A 15522-nucleotide genomic window follows, 5' to 3' on the forward strand; every position below is an offset into this window, starting at 1 on the left:
AGCACCTTGGCAATTCCGTAGAGTGTCTGTGTCATTTTATACATATAGTGAATATTTGCAACGTGTAGTGGCCAAACTGGTTTATAATTTCCGGAAGTCCATGACCCATTCGTATACTTGACCTAGAGATGTAGGAGATGTCGTCATCGCCGTAGACAACTTAACACAATATGGATAGAGGTTATGTGGATTAAACTGAATTTTGATTAAACATAACTTTGTCCTAAAGTTGCAATTTTAAATATCGTTTTTCGAATATTAATTTCAAAAACTATGATTATCCACATTCAGATGTAGTTTCTTAATTTGGAGAAAGTTAATTTTTAACTTTATGTTAAAAAAAAAAATTCAACCTATATCAAACTGTCACTCAGTCATCCCAAACTAGAGTCCCTTAAACTCGCTGAATCCTTCACTTGGAACTGAAACTCCATTGCAGCAGCAGTCCAAGTGAACACCCACAGTGAACGCGAACGCCGTTTCCAATTCTTTCCGTGTGTACCGTCTCGGTCCTTCGAGCCGAGAAGAGACAGACAGAGAGAGAGAGAGAGAGAGAGAGAGAGAGAGAGAGAGAGAGAAAGAGCAACACGTTCCACATAAAACCGGTGTTACTTGGACACGCACGTGGTTGTCCTAAACCCTCACGTTTCTCGACACCACCAATAGACGAGTACAGTCTCGGGTGACGTCATGGCGATGCCAATTTAGGCCACGAGCTCGGCGGGAGAAAGGGAAGGGACCAGTTTGCAAAGCGGACAGGTAAGAATGTGGCAGTGAAGTTTACACGCGCGCACACACAACGCCAGCTGTGAAGGGATACCGAAATGGTGCGTGTCTGCAGTGTGTTGTGAAGACGCTGGAGTATCAACAAGTGCCATCAGAGCGGTTACCTAGCAACTGAGTGGAAGAAGAAGTAGTAAAAACAGTTTATTCGCTCTCTCTTCATCCCCAGTATCTCCTGCTTACGATACCGGCCCGATCAGGAATGGGTATTCGGATATACAGACGTCTGTGGCCGCTTGGTGTGACGTATGTGAGTCGACTTGTGTCGCTGATGGTATTCGTAAGTCAGGTGAGACCGCATTTCGGTAATTAATGCACAGTGAATATCTTAGGTATGTTTAGATCACTGCATACCATGAAGCTGTATCTTAATATTGAAATATATACTCCCCGTTTTTTTTAATCACTAAATTATGTTTACTACACCGTTTTTTTTTTTTCTGTTCACAAAACTGCATAGTTTCGATTTGAACGACAGTTCGCAACTTCGCAAACAGAAATTAGAAGATACATATCGGAATTCATTATTTTATCATTCATCATCAAAAGTAAATAAACTTCCTGAGATGGGTAGACTTATGGGCTTTACAATTCTGATAATACAGGAACGCCAGCATTGTAGGGAAAATACTCGAAAACTTTTATAATAAAGTCTGTTTTCATATTGTATTTCAATCATTCTCACACAAGTCAGCTAATTCCTGAGAATTGATTTCAAATTCATACTGAAATTCAAATTCGAAAATAATTTAATTATAATCGCTACAACAGGCAAAAAACATTTTGCGCATTTATTTATAATTGCTAATCAATACAATGCATGTATGTAAGTAACATTTGTTTGCGTTTATAATTTTTCCGTGTCAGGATTACAGTGATTTCTTCTTATATGGATTATTAAAATCCGTTATTCAAAATACTGAATAACTACCGATTTTTTATTTTAAAAACAAGCGACATATAAAAATTAATTAAATTATTTCCAGTTTCACGGCAACATTTATGTACCATCAAAAGTAGGTGGTGCTCGTGTCGTTACATGGCAAACCTTTCGTATGGTAACGTAAATTGGAGTTTTGTGTATTAATGTCCGATAGGTGAACAAAATGCGTTCGTTTTAAAATCATGCATATGAAAAAGATTTTAATTCGTGTACTTATTTATCGGTAGTATTTTGAAAAATATGTTTTTAATTGAAGAAAAGGTAGGCTAAGCTATGGCTGTCTGATAGCTCGTACGATTAGTTAGCAGTTACGTATCGTTTTGACATTGCTTTTAATGTTGCTACGTATTGCATACTATTTTGATTTTCTGCATTTAAATTAACACGTCTGTCAGATTATCTCAAACTCGAACTTTGCTTTCATTATTTTCATGCTTTAAAGAGAACAATTTTCGTTCAAGAAATTTAATTCATGGGTTTTAATTAATGAGTTTCCATGACATCATTAGCTGTTTTAACAAAATAAAATAGTTATGCATATAAACAACAGAGAAACAGATATATAATATGCCAACATTCCAGAAACGTTTATAATATATATCATTATTAGTAATAGAATGATAAGAATAATTATTGCATATTCATTGAAATCATCGCACCACACAAGTGAAAGGGAAAATAATATTATACAAACATTGATTATGATTATACAAATCTACCTATCATTATAGAGGAGATCTATGCTCTTCCTGCACGCATTGTGATTTCCCCTAAGACAGATGCTGGAATTTAGATGCTGTTATTCGTTAATAATTTTGCGAGTGAAAATATTGTTCGGTGGGTTAATGGTAAATTGTGAATAACCCTCAGAACAACTGTTTTTTTTTTTTTTTTTTTCATAACTGTTTTATTAACTAATTATTTTTTGAAAACAAATACTTTTTTCTTAGTTTATTTTTTCTATTTTTCTAGTAAGCAGAGAACATCATCTTAAAATATATTACAAAATAAGATTTGTAATATGCATGCTGTAAGGAGAAAATTTTGTGTGTGTGTGTGTGTGTGTGTGTGTGTGTGTGTGTGTGTGTGTGTGTGTGTGTGTGTGTGTGTGTGTGTGTGTGTGTGTGTGTGTGTGTGTGAGAAACTTTATTGCATTCTATAATCAAAGAATAAAGAATTTAATCCGGAAATTCTTCAGAACTAGAAATACTTAATAGTTAAGTAACTCAAGCCCCTCCTTCAGGGGAAAAATAAATTCCTACTTGAAGGATACGAGCGTTTCAACGTGTCTATGTGTCTTATTTAATTTTGTAAATGACAATGACAGTTACTGTTCTTACCTAATAGGATTGTCGACTGTTTGCAGGATGTTACGGGAAATGAGCTATTAATAGAAATCTGAGATCAAATGTTTGATGGCCATGAGAGTATATTAGTAAATAGACAGTGAGATCTACAGGTTACTGATTGGATAGGCGGCCTTGGTACTGCTTGGACTCTGGGGGGTGGGAAATGGATGTAATGAGAATTCTAAATACCAAATAATGAGACTAATGGGCTTTCATGTATGGATATTATAAAACAAGGAGTAAAGATGCAGCACAAACATTGTGTCGCATGTAACTGTATAAGCACAGTGGGGAGAAAACACTTCAATTCCAGGGTAAGGTAACTGTCATCACCTGCAACATAGACTTCTTAAATACTTCCCTCACACGTCTGCTATCCTCTTGTAAGTCTTCATAGTGGCAATTGCATTTATTTATTTATTCAAGTAAACTTTATACTTCGTTGTTCTAACCTAAAGAGGACGTTTATGTCACATTTCTTTGTTTTACCGCTTATTAAAAATCGAATTCTGCTAGGATTGTATGATATTTAATGGAATAAAGCAATTATATAGTACAACATTATTGGAATAACGGTTTATGATTTCTTACTTGCACCGCTGAGTCCGTATTTCTCAGAGCCTCTGAGAAACACGTACTCAGAAGTCATGAATTTGCTTTATGTAAACAAGTCGGGAAAATAATCCCTTTCTCTATCTGTCTATCAATTTCTACCCCCCCCCTCCGACTCCTTTACGTAAAGAAGTCGGGATTTCTGTATACTCTCTCTTTTATTCATATAGTTCTGAGCCTCCCATTCAGTCTCTATCATTCTTATTTATCACATTTTCACTATCTTTTTCTCTGTTTTTTTCTCTCCTTCCGTCTCTCTCTCTCTCTCTCTTTTTCTCTTTTTTCTTTTCCCGTTTTTGCTTTATCTTTCTTTTCTCATTTAAATTTGTCCATTTCATTCTTTCCCTGTGCAGTTTATTATATTTACTTCCCACATGTTCTTTCCTTTATTTCTGTTCTTCTTCATAAGTTGTTGCGCCAGATTTTAAACTAAACATGGGCTTGTCCCTAAACTTGAAGATAAGCGGCCCATCAACTTGTACCCTGACCTAGAAATAGGCCAAATTGGTCAGTCGGTTGACCCAAAGAAAGCCTGTAAAAATATGTATCGAGATGCACGGAGAAGAAATGTTGCCCCAGGGTGAAGGTAGAAAGCTATCTCGCCCATCCATCACTGAGATAAACATACGAACCGCCACACATGAGACGAACGCTTACCGAGGAGGTTGTCAAGAGCGTATTACATACACGGAGACTGTTTAATAGTGGCCAAATTACACTCTTCGTGAACATACTGCCATCAGTTTTGCTTGCAGATTAAAAGAAGAATAAACACGATGCTGTCTAGAGATTGCCAAATCATTTTCATTCGTTGCAAGATTTCTTTCAGTGGAATTATTGTTATTGTCAAAGTTCAAAAGAAAGTAAAACATCACGCATTTGGATTTCTACTGCTTCTTTTCCTTATTGTTTTTTGCAGATAAATATGTGAAAATATCACGTGCTTTTAGTTGTGTTTGTTTATTTTGAAACGATGACTTGATGCTATCATGACAACACTTCGATTCTAATGAAACAGTCGTCGATATCAAAACAATTGCAATAAGAAAATAACAAAGCGTACATCACAAATATGCTTTTGAATCAGGGGAGGGCTAAGATTATATTTAAAATACCACAAGATCTATTTGTAGTGCAAAGTTCAAATTTACACAGCTTATATTAACTGTATATTTAACTAAAACTTGACTTCGTTTTCTTAAGAAAGGAAAAGCTTACACTGCACAACTGTTGTTTTATAAATCATTGGTGATCAGTTCTTATCCATTCATAATAAAACGAATTTATCGTTAATGAGATCAACAAGGGCATTTTACGCATGGGAATTATGTTAGAGTTCTAAATAAGCTTTACTACCTCACATCGGATTTAATACTATACAGTACTTAAAATGTTTCCCATCCCCTTGAATGCCAGTCGCATCATTCACTTAAGAGATCGTGCTCGACAGTTTAGGAGCTTTTGGTTTAATACTATGAGCTCTAGAAATGTATTTTATTGAAGTCGTGGATGTTTGTGAGTGTCTTTAAGTGGCGCATGAATTTCATGGTCCGGTACGAAAACCATCACGTTGTTGATATTAGAAGCTAAAGTGGCTTGGAAAAGTTTCGTGTTTGTTTGTTCTTAAGAGCAGGATTTTTTCCCCGAACACACACACACGCACACACACACACACACACACACACACACACACACACACACACACACACACACACACACACACACACACACACACACACACACACACACACACTCTTTCTTTCGTTCTGCAGTCACCTAAGGCTAATTATATGACGTGCCATCTAGTCCGTAACCTCCGCTGAACGGCGTTCCTTCTCCAAACGACCTACGGTCTCATTAGCGGCACCACAGGAGTATTCAGTACGCATTGGTGGCGAAAGGCATGTTACACGCAAAGCAGGCGGTAGGTCAAGTGTCCTCGCCAGAACAACACCTGCCGCTATATGACCCAGTTAAGCGATGGTGCCAATGAACTTAATTTGCATAGCAACACGGCTGCAGCGAATGCTCATTATCAGGAAGCGATCTCGACGAAGCAGAACGGATGCAGGAGCGACATCTGTTGATCAAATGCTCATTTTTGAATTCTTCTCCTTCACAGAGCAAATTCCTGAGGTAGTCAGTTAAGGATAGCACTTACCATGGATTCCTTTGTTTTAATTCGATGTTTATCCAGTGTGTGTGTGTGTGTGTGTGTGTGTGTGTGTGTGTATCGATCCGGATATACACACACTGGATAAATAAAAGCGAGAGAGAAGGGAAAGATAAACTAATGATTTTAAATGATCCTAACGAAATCCCACAGGAAGAAACTTCGTTCTGTACAAACCATTTTTCTGAGTTTCTTCACGGCTCGTTGCTTTCCCTGTTATGGTTAAGTGGATGTACACTGCCCCACTGAAAGACTGTTGCCGATCAGGAAAACAGATGATCACATACACTTTTTGTTTCGGTAGTGTGTGCGCGCGCGGTAGACAACGATAATTCCTTCCCTGCTCCGTGTTCGCTGTCAATATGGACAACTCGGTATCTTCGTATAGCTTCGTGTTCCCGTTGAAGGTTAAGTTATAGCTGGTTCAATTAATCCAATAAAACCAGAATGATTATAAAGAAACTTTTTTTTTTTCTAACGACACACAAAGACATCCTTTCTGTATCTCCGTCTCATTTTGTAGTCTTTATCTTTCACTTTATCTTTCTCTTCCTTTTTTTTACAGTCGTACTACCGAAAAAAAAAAAAACATTTATAAGGGCTTTTCTACTAATGATAAGTTAGCCAGTCTCACATCGAGGTGATTGAGGTTTTCTTTAAGGAATCGAGGAGTGGGGGAAGTTCATCCTTCCCAATTGCATTACAAGTAAAGATGAATACAAATCCACGCTTGGTTTATCGCCATTGTCATAATATAATCTAAGTCTCTGACGTGTTTTTGTCCAGCTATCACAAGATTTGCACATAAACAATCGCTTAACTCGAATTATTTTGAATGCGGTTGCAATTAATATTAAAAGTGCTGCAAGCAACTTATAACAACACCCTCATTGGTTCGACATGCAGATCCCAAGTTATTCATATTGCAAAACGTTTTCTGATGAAGCGGAAAAATGTTTTTTTTTAGATAATTTTTCATCCGAGGGTGAGTTACTTAATCTTAGATGATCATGGCAGGATTTTACTCACGGAAGTTGTAGATTTCCCTATCTGTAAATTTTATTACGAGCAGCAGCATAAAGAAAATATCAGGAAAACCGTCCTACAAGTGGTAGTATCTCGGAGAGAGGGGATGGGGTAGTGCAAGTAGAAATAATGTCCACTGCACTGCAGTCATACAGTTAATGATATCAAATAATCATTTTATTCCAAAACTGGTTAGTTTACTGATAGTTTTTAGTATTTAGAATATTTAAAATTAATAAATCTTGAGATCTCTTTGGCGTACAAATTACAAGAATATTTATATATTTCTCGGCACGCCTTCCTTTTTTAATAATAATAATAATAATAATAGCAAGATTTGTTTTATTTTGTGGAATGCAAATATGTGAAACATTCCTCGTATGTGTGTGTGTGTGTGTGTGTGTGTGTGTGTGTATATATATATATATATATATATATATATATCTTCTTCTTCGTCTATGATCTCTTGTGCTTTTAAGCGTCGAGATTTTTGCCAAAGAGATTTCCATGCCGTCCTGTCCAAGGCTTGTACAGTGGCGCACTCAGGATTTAATTTCAGGGAGGCCGAGCACTCAAGATTTAATCTTGGGGAGGGGAGGCCGAGTTGAATAGACGATTTGAGAATACAGACTACGCATTGCATACAACCTATGACTGAGCATCTGCAGTGATCGCGAATACATGATACCCATGATCTCCTTTGGCCCGGCCTCGGGCAAACGAAGTAGCGCTCAGTGGCCGTGATTCCCTAGAGCTGTAGGGTATTCCCACCTTATGTGACCGCTAATTCATAAGTGGTATAGAAATAGAAGACACGACACAACATAAATAAATAAATAAAAAAAAAAGAATTTTAATAAGAAAAAGATTTTTGAAAAATTTTCTAGTGATTTTTCCTTTTACTTTTTTGGGGGGGCCAGGGCCCCTTGGCCTCCTCGCCACTGTATATATATATATATATATATACTAATAAAGTCGCGATGAAATAAAATGTAATTTATATGACTACGCCAGAATTTAAATATATATATATATATATATATATATATATATATATTTATATATTTATATATTTTTAATATATATTTTAAATATATATTTATATATTTATAAAAATATATATATATTTATATATATATATATATATTTAAATTCTGGCGTAGTCATATAAATTACATTTTATTTCATCGCGACTTTATTAGTATATATATATATATATATAATAAATTATATATAAATTATATATAAATTTATATATATATATAAATCAACAGCGTAACGTAATATATGACCTCAAATCATCCGGATTCAATTCATTTTCTTTCGAAGCATTTTGTAAGAATAAAAACAACATTATTGTTTTTTTTCTTTCTTTCTTTCTTTCTTTTCCCCCCCTTTCTCTCCATGGTCGGTGGTTTATTGAATTGTTGCTTTACCTCCTCCCTCCCCAGAAAGGTTCTGACAATTATTGATGAGATTGAGATGGAAAGTAAGAATTGCTTAAAGATCCTCATCGGAATTGTAGTGAAGCATTTAATGAATAATATTAACTTGTGTGGAGAGAAAATCACACTCCTGCTGTGAGAACATGTCGCCGCTTCTGACGAGGTCAAAGACGGGCGTGTTCTGCCTGAACAAATTAGACTAAATCTTCCTTCTTCTTCCTGTAGAAGAAGCACTCACTTTCCACATGGCTCCGGAAATCGCTACTGTACCGAAACTCGGTCTATTCATGTGACTCGACACAATTGAGTAGGCTAAAAGCTGCCACCAGGGGGGTATCGACAAGAGTGTCCTACTGAGCGATATTCTGTCATGAAACGCAACAGTAATCACCTCGCTTCACGTGTGTTTGTTCATGTCCAGGAAAGGGACGCTGACACGACAAAAAAATAAATAAATAAATAAACAACTAAAATAAAAATAAATAAATAAACAAGCATGATGTTAAGGACAGGTCCTTCATATTATTTTTTTTAATTATTTGCGGTTTGTTCTGTCAGAGAATTGAGTTCTAAATCAGAGACTGAAAGAGGTACACATTGCCATCTGTTTGGTCCTACGAACAACTGAATGGAACCGTTGAATTGCGAAAGAGTTTTTTCCTTGTACAACCTTGATTTTCACATCTAAGACATGACGTCATTAGCCGCACTCATCACGTGGTGGGTGCGTGACTGCCAAACAATAGAACCAAGCAGAGGTTATCACACAGAACGACAGCTATCTGTAGAGGACAGACGAGTCGCATGTCCAGAGGAATGAAAGTCGCGTGCGATCACTTTGTCATCTCCAATTGTCTTTGACGACGTGACTATGATGAATGAAAGCAACTAAACCAATTGGTGTGTGTGGGGGGGGGGAGAACTGAACATCACACATTCGTGCGAAGGATCGTCTGCCGTGTGGTTTTTGCTTTCGTCATTCGATGCCGTCAAAAGGATGTGGCGTTTATTTTTACGAATTGCTGCTAGTCTGAAGTGTGTCAACATCCGTTTTGTGACACGTGGGTGGAATCTGCATCTTGTCAAGCTGGAGACGCCCTGAAAACAAACTTTTTTTTTTGTCCTTCAACCTACTTTATCTGCTCATTGCCAGACACTCCTTTGCTCTCTTCTTTGTTCCGCTCTGTGCCAGCCGAAGTATGCGAATACTTCGCTGTCAGTTGTGATAATGCAACTGACAAACACTCGCTGTGCCTCCAGCATTCAAATTTCGTAGTGTGTATTGAAAATCTATTTCATCAGTATTTAAGCATTTTGCTCTCTCTCTCTCTCTCTCTCATCAACATAGTACTCTAATCATTGCGTTTTCATGAAATAATGTTGACGATTTCAAAAATGTAACTAATATTCTCAAGTATTTGTTGAGAAAAGTTTTTCTTTTATTCTTCAGCATGGATGCTAATTTTTAGCATCTGCAAAAAAAGATAAATTTGTTTATTTCCTAATTACGTTTTTAATTTGGCGCGGGGGCGCACCCAAAGGGGGGAGCAAGGACCCTTCCCCCCCAAGAAAAAGGGGAAAAAAAGAGAAAATTTTCCAAAAATCTTTTCCTAATTAATAAAATTCATTTTTTATTTATTTATGTTGTGTCGTGTCTTCTATTTCTATACTACTTATGAATTAGCGATCACTGTAGATACTCAGTCATAGGTTGTACGCGATGCGTAGTGTGTATTCTCAAATCGTCTATTCAACTCGTTCCCCCCCCCCCCCCCCCCCAAGATTAAATCCTGAGTGCGCAACTGCTTTGACATACTCATAATATGAAAATATACACCACGCAAGAAGTTTTGAAAATATATTATTAAAATATAACGGATTATTGTTGATGTTATTGTTATTATTAGTAGTATTAAATTTCTAGTGGTGCACCTTTTTTTTCATTGAAAAGCATCGCATCAGACTAGTAAAGTCTGTCTACTAGTCTCATCAGTATTTTCAAAGATTATATGCAGTTAGTTCTCTTAGCCTGTCTTTCATTTCCCTTTTATTTATTTTTTCTCTTCTTCTCTCTCTCTCTCTCTCTCTCTCTTCCTTCAGTTCCCCTCCTTTTTAGAATGCTCATAGAAATGACCTTAACAACAGGTCATTGACACATAGGCCGATGGGATCCAATCCGTACTTATCCCTACCAACGTATATTTTTCTAATCTCCTGCTAATGTTCTGCGTGGTTACTCCACTCAAATACCCACTTCCTACCACATGCGGAGTTTTGCGTTTGCATCCTCTTCCTGTATCTTTTAAATATTTCGGATGTTTGAAGGACCCTTTCATAATAAACAGTTTCATTTTTCCTTAAATCCGTAACGACAAAAAAAAAAAGCTTCCTGTTCCACTTTTTTGATAGTTTTCTTTACCTATTTGATTATATCACTGTCCTTCTCTGAGCAACATTGGCATGTCAGAATAAACCTTCATTTTCATAATGTCAGTTCAGGTCAAAACGAACCTTCCTATTATGCATAAACAGATGGGCATTGTTAGCTTGATGGCAATCAAGCAATCAAGCATCCACAGAGTTTAATCACAGTCAAACAAGCTGATATTTGTGACGTCACAGTGTATGCGCAGGTGCAGAACTTTAATGAAATGGTTGTTGACAGATGTTTAAGCTAGCATAGTAATTTTTATATATTTAAGTGGGAATTATATTCTATCTAATTTTCTACTGTTTTTATTTTTAGCATGTCAAATAAATAAACAGTAATCAAGTGATATTATAGCTTACAATTGTAATTGGAAATTGATTTATCTATTTTTTAAGAATTATCATTCAGGATAGGCTTCTATATTCCAATGTCTTTTATTAGTTACCTTATCTGATTCTGACAGTGGCCAGTCAGCTATATCAGAGATGATACCCTCTGTTTATTTGGAGCCCTGTAATTTTCAGGAGTAGCTTGAATCAGCTTCTTTTTCTTTTCTTTTCTTTTTTTCTAATGTAAAAAAAATTAAATTTTATGGTCTGCTAGTTGTTCACTCTAGTTATATATTTAAAAAAAAATCTTGCATTTTTTTAATTTAACCACAAATAAAGACTCTTGCTATTATTTTATAACAAAAAGGAAGAGAAATTCAAATGGTAAAAAACATTATGGACTGATTTGTTCAATATCAAGAAAAATATTTAGATAATATTTTATTATTACGTTAGTTGTGTTGTCCATTAAGTGTGAGAACCCTTCTGGGACCCTTAGAAAACCCGCAGCTACCAAAACAAGGTGAATTTGTCGAGGAATGCGTTAAAAAAAAAACAGGTGGACAATGTGATCTTTATTTATTTCATTATTAATTTTTTAAAAAAATATTTCCATTGCCATTTGGAAAAATAAATATTTTTCGAAATGGCAAAATTGAAAATAATGAGCGAGCATTGTGTTTTGGGAAATACCGGGGATTTCCTTTTTTTAATCCCATTGTCGGTTCACAGAAAGTTTTTCTTTGTTTATTTTCTCCCCTAACCCTCGAACTTCTTCGAAAAGAATTTTATTTTAGCATTTTCAGCTTGGTTTGCGTTCCTTCCGGTGCTCCTCCTCTCGACCCACTCGCTTCCACCCGTCTGTATTGACAGCGGAATAAATATGGCACCAATATCGGTCGTTAGGGATGGTCGAGTGTCAGGCCATGTAAGCAACGCTGACGTTCAAGTTGGCAGCGTTTTGCTCTAGTAGAAGGGATAAACACTTCTACAGCCTGTTGCAGATGCAAGAAACCGAAGAAAACGTACCCTACAAAACGAACAATATGTATTGGCTGCTGGGCAGGCCACATCTTTAAAATTTTTTATGCCATTGTGTAAAGATTTCTATATTTTTTTTGAAAAATCGCGCTATTTTATTTAATTCAATTGTATTGTTGCTTGCATTTTTTTATCTGTAGCAATGCGTGCCAACGAAGGAATAGGAAACCACTTTTTTTGTTTGTTTGCTTGCTTCTTCCTGATATAGCCTGTTCTCTGGTTTCGCACAAGGTCAGAATTTGCAAATGAAATTCTTTAAGAAGTAATATATATATATATATATATATATATATATATATATATATAATTCCCGCCCACCCCTCTCCATAGCAGAGCACGAATTTGAAGTTTGTAATCAAACTTGAAGGTGGAAGGAAGCAAAAGTAAAAGAAAAAAAAAATCAGTACAATTCCCGGAACTCTATAAAGTAAATCAATTATCCCTCCCCCCACTCTCCGCCCTTCTTCTCTCATATTGATATTTAAGTTAATCGTGTCCTGTTTTAGACGCTATATGTACGCTTTAAAAATACCAGACTAGTAAAATGATATCTCCCAAGACCTCCATTCTGAAGTACATTTTCTTGACGACCTTGGCCCGATTACCTAAATTGACTTGAGCTGTACAGTGCTAGGAGCAGTTGCCATCATTGTAGGATGAGCGTCTTCAACATAACCAACACCTGAAGGCAGTTAATGCAGAACTGTTCACTAAAAACAACCAAGGCAACAAACGTGAGTCTTTAACTAAAATGAAGAATATAATTTTTAGGTAGATTTGTTACCAAAGACAACCATTTCGGTTGTCTCTGGTAACAAATTTCCAATCTCCTGACAGTCTCCTAAGACTGGAAAAATTTCTGATTAGGATCAACATTTTTTTTTTAATTTAAATCAAAACGTACATTTCATATAATCCACTTGTTTAAGATGATGCACTCACGAATGAAACAAATCTGGTTTCCTATAAAAAAAAAACAATAGACGACACTGTGAATTAATACAGTAATTGACTAGGGTTTTAAGGGGTTTTTTCATTTCTCTCCGAAAGAGACAAACACATTAAAGGAGGGTAAACACATTAATTTAAGACACGTTTAGTGGACTTACGGCCTTTGTTGTCAAAATTCCAAGTAAGTCATACAGCTTTTGTGACATAATACTGCCTACCAGTAGCTCGATTTCCATTCTCTTCATCTTCCTTAATGAACTTTTCGTGAATAGAATCACCTAGTCAAAGCCTTCATTATTTCCTTTAGTTATCTTATTTTATTTAATTTCAGTTGTCTGCTACGGCTTCTCTCTCTCTCTTAATTTCCGTATTACTATCCTAAAACTCTGTTGGGAGGGAGTAATTGCATTTCCTGATAGAAAACGCTGATTACAAAAATACTCACGTAACATTCTGCCAATATATATATGGAGAGTCATATTTCAGCCATTGCTGTGTTAAAAAGGAAAAACAAACTCAGTTCCTGGTGAAAGAATGTGGTATTGCAGCTCTGAGTCCTGTTCTAGTAACGTAATGTGCGTTGGTCAGAAATTAAAGCAGGTCACACCCTAGTCAGCTCCTTCCTACAGATAGATTTTCATATTAGGGAGGATTATTACGTATGCTTAAGCAGCATAATCATTAAATTGGTGGGAGGAAATAGGTAGGGCGTGATGAATTAATTTCTGTCATTTTAAGATCCGGGAATTTCTTAGATATTGACACGAGACGAAGTCCACACTTCCTACATTTAGAATATCGTCTACTTCCTCCCGCCTCATTGTCCGTCAGCCAACTCCTAACTACTGTACTCTTTAGTGTTGGCCTCATAAATCTACCAAACAGTCGAGGTCAAGTTATACGCGAGACAACGGAGAACTTTAAGAAAAATAATGAAAGAAAGTAAGAGAGGGATAGTAACGAAGATATCCTTTTGTAAAGAACTGGGCTCGAATTTACATCCCCAAGGGGAGTGGTGGGGTCCACAAAACAGACTCATGCCAGAAAAACACATTAACAGATATAATACACTGGCCTCACAACCTTAGCAGCTTCGACTGTAATGCGAAACAGCAAAAATAAATATACTTCTTCCATCCCATTTTCATCTACAATGCATCAGAGGAAATCACAAGACCCTTTCATACCATTTATGAAATGTTACACTATATGTACACAAACAATGAAGAGTCTGCTGTTTCACACACACACACACACACACACACAGATGATGGGATGCGTGCTCTTCAAGCGATGCTATCTGTTTTACTGCAGATGTTCAGAGACAGCTGATCTGTGTAGTTGCGCAACACAAATCATTCACTGAAAAAATGGGGCAGACAGGTATATACATAGATACATGTACACAAGCGGGCACACACACAGAGAGAGATACACGTATACATATCATATATCATCTCTTGGTGGGCGGTTCTTTTTAATAAATTTCCACTACTGTAATATAATTGGCGATTTCGGTGGAATTGTTCAATATGCAATAAAGAAATTCGAAAGGAAAAAGAGGGACTCCCCGACAACCAGAATATGTTGTAAAGGTGCAGTAAGTTTTCAACCAAAAAAAAATAGGGACAGCTTTAGCGATTCTGTGTAAATTTATCATGGTTATTTGGTGTATAGGAATGAATATTGAAATTCATTTTCATATCAATGAACTATATGAAAGATTTGCTCTGAAGAAATTTGTTTATTCTCTCTTCACTGGCCTTCTCTCTCTCTCTACTTTCGGATATATATATTAAATTCTTTTCGTAGTTGATCTTTCCATCCCATACAAGTACTCTTTCCATTTCTTTTTTACAGTCCTTGATATTTTCATTTTAATTAGAAATATCGAGTTCTCTTATAGTTTCTTCATTTTTATTTGATTTAATTTTGTGCATCCTTTAATTTTTTTTTTCTTTCTGCCATTTGTATTTTGCTTTGATCTTTCTTTTTAAGTATTAATATTTCTTAACATAATACTATAGAAGTGGCGATTGCTCTTTAAAAATTTAAGCGAAGTTTGTTTTTGTCTTGTGCGTATGCGTGCGTGAGTTTTGTCATCTGCATTTATCTTATTATATTACTTGTTTCGTAATGTATTCTTTTATACAAGAGCCCATTATACTCTTTATATTTACCCACTCATAACAAGATCTGCAGAAAAGAACAGTGTGTTTTTCTTGTTCACTTCTAATTAATAAGAAAATGTTATCTATTTTTCAACCGGATTCATCATAACTGTTCATTATATCAAAGTTAATTTCAAAACGACTACTTAAATTAACCTTTCCTAACAAAGGCGATACTTACAGGTAAAATACTAGGTTTTAAGTCAGCCACTATTTTCAGACAAAGCGATTATGTGTATCATTTATCAACAGGTTACAAAAACCTGTT

At 35.9% G+C, this 15522-nt stretch overlaps 1 protein-coding gene across 1 annotated transcript in view; it reads left to right on the plus strand.

Moving 5' to 3' along the window:
* The first annotated feature begins 828 nt into the window (after positions 1 to 828).
* Positions 829 to 15522, plus strand: part of LOC150109882 (uncharacterized) — a 75135-nt gene continuing 60441 nt past the window's right edge. Inside the window, exon 1 of the mRNA XM_090415650.1 lies at positions 829 to 1072. Coding sequence (XP_090271776.1) covers positions 986 to 1072 — 87 coding nt within the window. The 5' untranslated portion in view covers positions 829 to 985. The remainder of the gene's footprint in view (positions 1073 to 15522) is intronic.

This window comes from Typopeltis vanoorti, chromosome 1 (genome assembly GCF_054136105.1).
Source record: "Typopeltis vanoorti isolate ZY-2024b chromosome 1, IOZ_Tvanoo_1.0, whole genome shotgun sequence".
NCBI classification, from domain to species: Eukaryota; Metazoa; Arthropoda; class Arachnida; order Uropygi; family Thelyphonidae; genus Typopeltis; species Typopeltis vanoorti.